Source organism: Neopelma chrysocephalum, unplaced genomic scaffold (assembly GCF_003984885.1).
Source record: "Neopelma chrysocephalum unplaced genomic scaffold, ASM398488v2 Primary Assembly neopelma1_84, whole genome shotgun sequence".
Lineage (NCBI taxonomy): Eukaryota > Metazoa > Chordata > Aves > Passeriformes > Pipridae > Neopelma > Neopelma chrysocephalum.
Window position 1 is genome coordinate 5,182,932 of NW_020897746.1, and position 6,000 is coordinate 5,188,931.

The 6,000-nt window shown below is 44.7% G+C and overlaps 1 protein-coding gene across 1 annotated transcript in view; it reads right to left on the bottom strand.

Moving 5' to 3' along the window:
- Positions 1-6,000, bottom strand: part of MYO15B (myosin XVB) — a 40,903-nt gene that overhangs the window by 19,421 nt on the left and 15,482 nt on the right. Inside the window, exons 23-29 of the mRNA XM_027691828.1 lie at positions 4,157-4,214; positions 2,418-2,740; positions 2,216-2,311; positions 1,914-2,074; positions 1,653-1,659; positions 372-607; positions 110-288 (exon numbers count right to left, since the gene is read on the bottom strand). Of these exons, the coding sequence (XP_027547629.1) occupies positions 110-288; positions 372-607; positions 1,653-1,659; positions 1,914-2,074; positions 2,216-2,311; positions 2,418-2,740; positions 4,157-4,214 (1,060 nt within the window). The remainder of the gene's footprint in view (positions 1-109; positions 289-371; positions 608-1,652; positions 1,660-1,913; positions 2,075-2,215; positions 2,312-2,417; positions 2,741-4,156; positions 4,215-6,000) is intronic.

The following is a 6,000-nucleotide window of genomic DNA, read 5'->3' on the forward strand; positions in this document are numbered from 1 at the left end:
ATCCCTCTTTACTAAGTTGAGGGAAGTATTTTCCAAATGCTGATTTCTGCAGTGGAAACGTCCTTAGGGACTGACTGGAAGACAGCAGGAGGGCAGAAGCACGAGTTACCATTAAAGGTATGAACATCCAGCACAATCTTCCCTCTCCTCTGGTTTGCTGTCCACTCCAGCCGAGTGGGAGGGTAGGCCCGAGAGGACGCAGAGCCTGTCTCTGTGTGATGTGCTGCTGTCAGGATCTTGCGCTGGCAGACAGCGTTGTAGCCCTCCATGCCATGGTCTGACACAAATCTAGGGAAAGGCAACTGCATTTAGCACTCTGCTCATCCCTTTAACCACAGTGCAGGCGTGGATTGCTCTTTTCTCCCCCTTACTTCAGCAAGGGCTTCTCCAGTGCTGGTGAAGGCACAAAGCAGCTCAGCACAGTTGCCATCAGGACCCAGGCTCGCTGGCTGTGCTCCACGTCTGGGTTCTTCCATGCCTGGGCAACCACCTGGCTGAAGATTTCGTCACGCAGAGCCGTGGTACTCAAACCTCTGCCAGCAATGTAGTTGCCCAGGAGCACCTCCTGCCAGCCATGGAGGCTCTTGTCACCAATGAACCGCAAAATCTAGAGGCATCCAGGGGGAAAAAAGAGAGAGCTCAGGCTGTAATCTAATCCTCTGTCCCAAACTGTGTTGTAAGGTGACAATCTGGGTTGTGGACATCACAGTGCTGGTGAGCCTAAGAGTAGGCAAAACTCAGATCAGGGTCTGTTCTCATGTTTTCGTGCACCACCCAAGTTCTGGGGAATTTGGGAGGCAACGTTTGTAGAGACTGAACCCTGACTTTTAGTCAGGGTGACTTCAAGTCTCTTCTTACTTATGACTCAGAATTTGGTCTTGGGCAAAATACTTCCCCTTCTTTGGGCAGGGCTCAGATACACACCTGAATTACCACAGGACATTTGTTACTGAGCCCACTGACTGCTGAAAAGACTTTGGTATAGTTAATATTATACCAAGTAGTATGAGAGGTGGTGTCTCAACAAACTCATTGAAGCAATGATTCAGCTTCTTGGCTATGCATATCAATATCTTCAATGCAAATTAATATCTTCAATGCTTTTGTATTTTCTATTTCTCACCCTTAGGTGCAGAATAATTTCTTTCATCCTCTTCACTTCAATATATCATTAATTAAAATATTTCTAAAATATTTTGGAAAGAACATTTAAGAATGACAACACTTCTAGAAACAGTTAGTGGTACTAAGTGTGTCAGAGATTCAATGAGAAAAACAGGGGAGAGTGGTTGTTTAGTTCTCATGGAAATCTTTGTAGTAAATCCCGACTTCATTAGCAATGGAGAAAAATTGCCTTTGATCTCCAGGAATATAATAGTATTCTGCTTAAACACAATCCTATTCACAAGATTTTATTGAAGCTTATGCTCCTCTATAATTGGGATCATGAGGACAAAACAAGAGGCTGGGTTTAGGTATTAACTTTCTTAATGGGCTTATTTTAATTCTATGTAATCCTCAAAAGGATTACCAGATTTACTTAGAAATTATCTGGAGTTTCATTCTATTTTCAAATATTTCAACTGTTAAGAAAAATATGAAGAAAGATCTGTTTCACGTCCACAGAGTTGCAATAACACAATCCCCTTCACGCAAACACTACAGTTGGGGTGTGGTTCCAGTTTTCCTGATGACAAAGTCATTTTTTTCCAGCCTTTATAGGACACTTCACTGTCCCCTGTTGAGTGACACAACCGTGAGCCTGAGATGCAATTGATATATTTACTATAAACCACATCAAGGAAAAGATATGGGTTAAATCAAATTTTTTATGACTGACAGATGAGTAAGCAATTGAGGAGACAGACCTCCCTTACACTGTCATTGCTACTGAATCTGGAATAGCAGGAAACTAAGGCTTAGCAGTCTGATTCCTGTATGCCCTGCTGAATTCTGAGGCTACATCACCAGGCAATTCACTCTGATCCCAGGGGTCTGTGGTTGGTCTGTGCCTCACCAAGAACACAGCAACCCTAAGGGGCTGCATGTGATCTCTGCCAGGCTGCTGCAGGGCCTAGGAGGAGAAATTTATTCTGTTTTTCCAGCCTTGTAACATAAGAAGAGTATCCACCACTGGCAACTTGTTGTATAAAGGCACCACAATATTGTCAGTACCTGCCTGTTCTTCAACAAGGTCAAGAACGACATCTCTTACCAGTTTGTTGATCTCAAGTGCACTCTCGTGGTGTTCGGTGCCCAGCTGGGTTAAGGGGTGATGCAGAGGCTGACCAAGGGCAGGGAATTCTGGCTTCTACAAAGAAACAACAGGATGGAAACAGAGTTTGCTCCTGGTGCTGCTAGAACTAGTGTGTCTGCCCAGTGGGGAAGCAATGACGAGATAGAAAAGGAGTTCCCACCTGGAAGTGTGACTTAACGAAGGAGGAGAAGGGATAGCTGTTGATGGTGGGTGGGAGGGAAAGGTCATCTTTGACCTTGATTTCTGGAGGCAATGCCTCTGTTATCTGGTTGGTCTGTGCTTGGTGTCGACCTGCAAGAGAAGGAGCTCTGGTGTTGTGGCAGGTGGGAGACAGAACACACCCAGCCACACGTGGCATCTCACCCTGCCTCTGTGCCAGCCCCTGGCTCCAGGGACACACAGCCCACCCCTGCTGCCTTAGACCTCCAAGCAGGGACAGCCTCACACCTTTGAGACCACAAGGCCTCACTTCAGGAGAGAGATTTTACAGCTCTGATCTTTCAGACCTTTTTCTCCGGGGAACACCGAGAGGGCAGGGAGCACATGGAGATTCAATTCTGTTCTGCAGCATTTACAAGGCAGGAAACACTGAGCTCATGCTGAGATCCTGCTGTTAACTGTTCAGTCAACAAGTAAATGAGAGGTCTTCAAGACGAGGGAGTTATCATGGGTAAGAGAGGAGCAAACATCTTCCTAAGTGAAGGGATTTCTCAGTGCAGCACAATTCCTGTGCATTCCTCTGTTTCCAAACAAACGTGTCCCTGGATGCTCGCCTCATCCTCCCTGTTTACATCCCAGCAGCTTTCATTTCCAGCAGTTTCAGTGTTCCCTGAGCTCCTCTGGGTTACATTGCTCACTAGACCAGCTGATAGTCCCTAGAGGGCTGTGCCATGAAGTGTGAGTTATTTGGGAATCCAGCACAGTCTGCTCCAGCTCACAACTCTTCTGCCTGATTGTATCCCTTCCTGTACCTCACAGAGGGCCAGAGGCACCCCTGGCATTTTGTTTGACACTACACCGACACAAAGAGGCAAATCCTGCCTCAACCTATTTGCAACTTAAATATTCACATTGCACAAAGAGCTACAGAGGAAACACAACTGCAAATAACCTAATGCTCAATGTCACGTGAACAATTTGGGAAATTTTTTCTGCAAGAAGTATTTTGGTGATTTGAAAACAGAACAAAAAACTTTCCAAACCAAGCAAAAGGGAGATCATTGAGTTGATACTTTATATCATCCTTAAGTTAAAAATTACCATGTACTCAACTTGTTACATTGCCACATCTTTAGGTTGATGCATTGTTACATCCCAACTTGTCACGTTGTTGCATCACTAAGTTGTTACGCTGTTTCCCCTTCCTTCTATTTTAAAAGAATTACCTACTTTTGAGGAAATAATTTTAATTAAGCCTCAAAATACTTATTTGAAATTGCCAAAATTGTGGTTTTGTCTTCTTCACCTTCCCTAAATATTTTTGAGTAGATAAAAGGTGGGTTTAAGTTCTCCCACTCCAGATATTCAGCTCTGCCAGAGACCCGAGTTCATTGAGCAGTTTGCTGTCACGTAACTTTGATCAGAGTTCTGCACCATCATGTCATCAGTTCTATCAGCCCAGCTCATAAGAAGAGCTGAAAAATTAACAAATATACTGATTTTTAATCTGGTGTTCTGCCTCCTGGCCCAAGTTACTTTCCCACTCTGTCATGTTGGGAAACAATATTCACGGCGCCATTTGCCTTTATCATATTTACACTGCAATGATCATAAATCAAATCCAACCTGGGTGACAGGCAGCAGGTAGAACAAACACACACTGACACTGCCATAAACAAGGAAACACACAGTGAAGTGAAACAGTTCAGGGAAGGGAGGAAAGGAGGGGGGATTTCTCACCTTCAACAAACTGCACGAGGGCTGCAAGCTCTGCGGGGATCTCCAGCAGCCCCACGTCCTGCAAGAGAGAGGCAAGTCAGTCACTGGGCTGCCAGCAAAGGAACCACAGAGAAACCCTGAACTGTGCTGCTGGGACTGGGTGAAGCTGCCCTGGCTGAGCATCTGAGCCAAGCCAGCAATTTCTGCAACATTCACAACTAGGGAAGTATCACAGTAACACAGGTGTGTTGTGGGCTGTCAAAGGAGGGAAAGAGCAACTCCTAAATAAAAAAAATCAACTGCCACAAGGGGAATGACAGTAAAGTTGACTTTCTCTGACTCATGTCTCATTACTAACAAATCTGGCATCTTGCACAGAAGAGGCTGCAGCTGAAGTGTAAGGGCCATTTCTTCCTGTGCCTTTTTCTGGTATTTTTAGTTCTATTTTTCAATATCCGAAAGTGGTACAGCATAAATAAATAGAGACCTGATTCTGATTTTTTTTATGCATAACACTATTTTGGAGTTTCCAAAGGAAACTCAGACCTATACCTGGGTAATTCAGATGAGAATCTGACAAATAAGCCTTGGTTTTTCACCGGTTTGCACCTTGCATGATGGTTGCATTGGTAGGAATAAATGAGCCAACGCAGCACAGTGTATCAGCATCACTGTCTGCATATCATGTCACTTCAGGGCATTTCAGGCAGAACTACTCAGATTAAGGCACAATGAAACCACGCCAAAGACACAAAACATGAGCTTTGGAGGTTTTTGTGGGTTTTTTTTGAAGATCTGCATAGTAAAGTCTCTTGCCACCATCACACTGTTCTGACATCTCTCTCCACATAATTTCTCAGTGATGCTTAAAGACACATTCACAGCTTTTTTGATCAGTTTGATTTTGCTCACAAGAAGACACTTGACTTTAAGTCTTGTTTTTCAATGGTGTATTCAGGAAGTGGACTGTGAAATTCCACAGCCCTGGATCCACACCTGAGGAAGCAGGTGATATTACAAGAGCACCCAGTGCTAAGTATTCCTGTTGTTACTGACAAATCTGTCCAAAGTTGTGGATTATGTCAGTTCAGATTGTCTCATTACACACCTCACAGCAAATGTGTGCCTGGTCTAAACATGCAAATAATGACATTAGTTAGCAGTGTAAATACAGGCTAATCTTCTTATGAAGCCTTTAATACATCCCTTCCTCTACAACATCTTCTGTAAATATATTTATGCAAAATGGTCTCATTCCCACCCTTCACAATAGAACACGATCTTCAAAAATAATCTTCCTCCCAGCTCCAAAGAACAGGTCCAGTGCTCTGAACAAAGACAGTGCTCTGCCTCAGGACCACTTTATGATGCCTGGCGGTGCCCAGGGTCTGGGAAACACTGAACTAATGAGATATTTATGGGTTAGAAGGCTCTTTATACCAGTCTAACCTGCATTCTTGCTGCAAGCTTTCCAGCACACATGTGTACACCCTCCAGACATGCAGCAGACCTGGGCTGAGGAGGCACAAGGCAGGCAGAACACCTGGATAACCTGGCTTGTTATCTCAGAGTCTCCCAGATCCTTTGACAACTTACCATTCCTTGGCTGGGACTGTTCTCTGTGTCACCACTGGTCAGGGATCTCTGTCTTCGTTTCCTTTCCTCTAACTCCTGCTGTTAGGAGAGGAAAAGGGGATGGGGGGTGGGAAGAGATGTGTATGAAGTCACTTTCAGCTACTTCTGAGGGCAAACGCTGTGGGTGAAAAGGAGGTGGTGTCCTGCTCCAGCAGATAAAATGACAGAACAGCTACAGAGCCTTCCTGGGACCCCACACAGGCAAAGCCCTGAGCTTTGCTGAGACACCA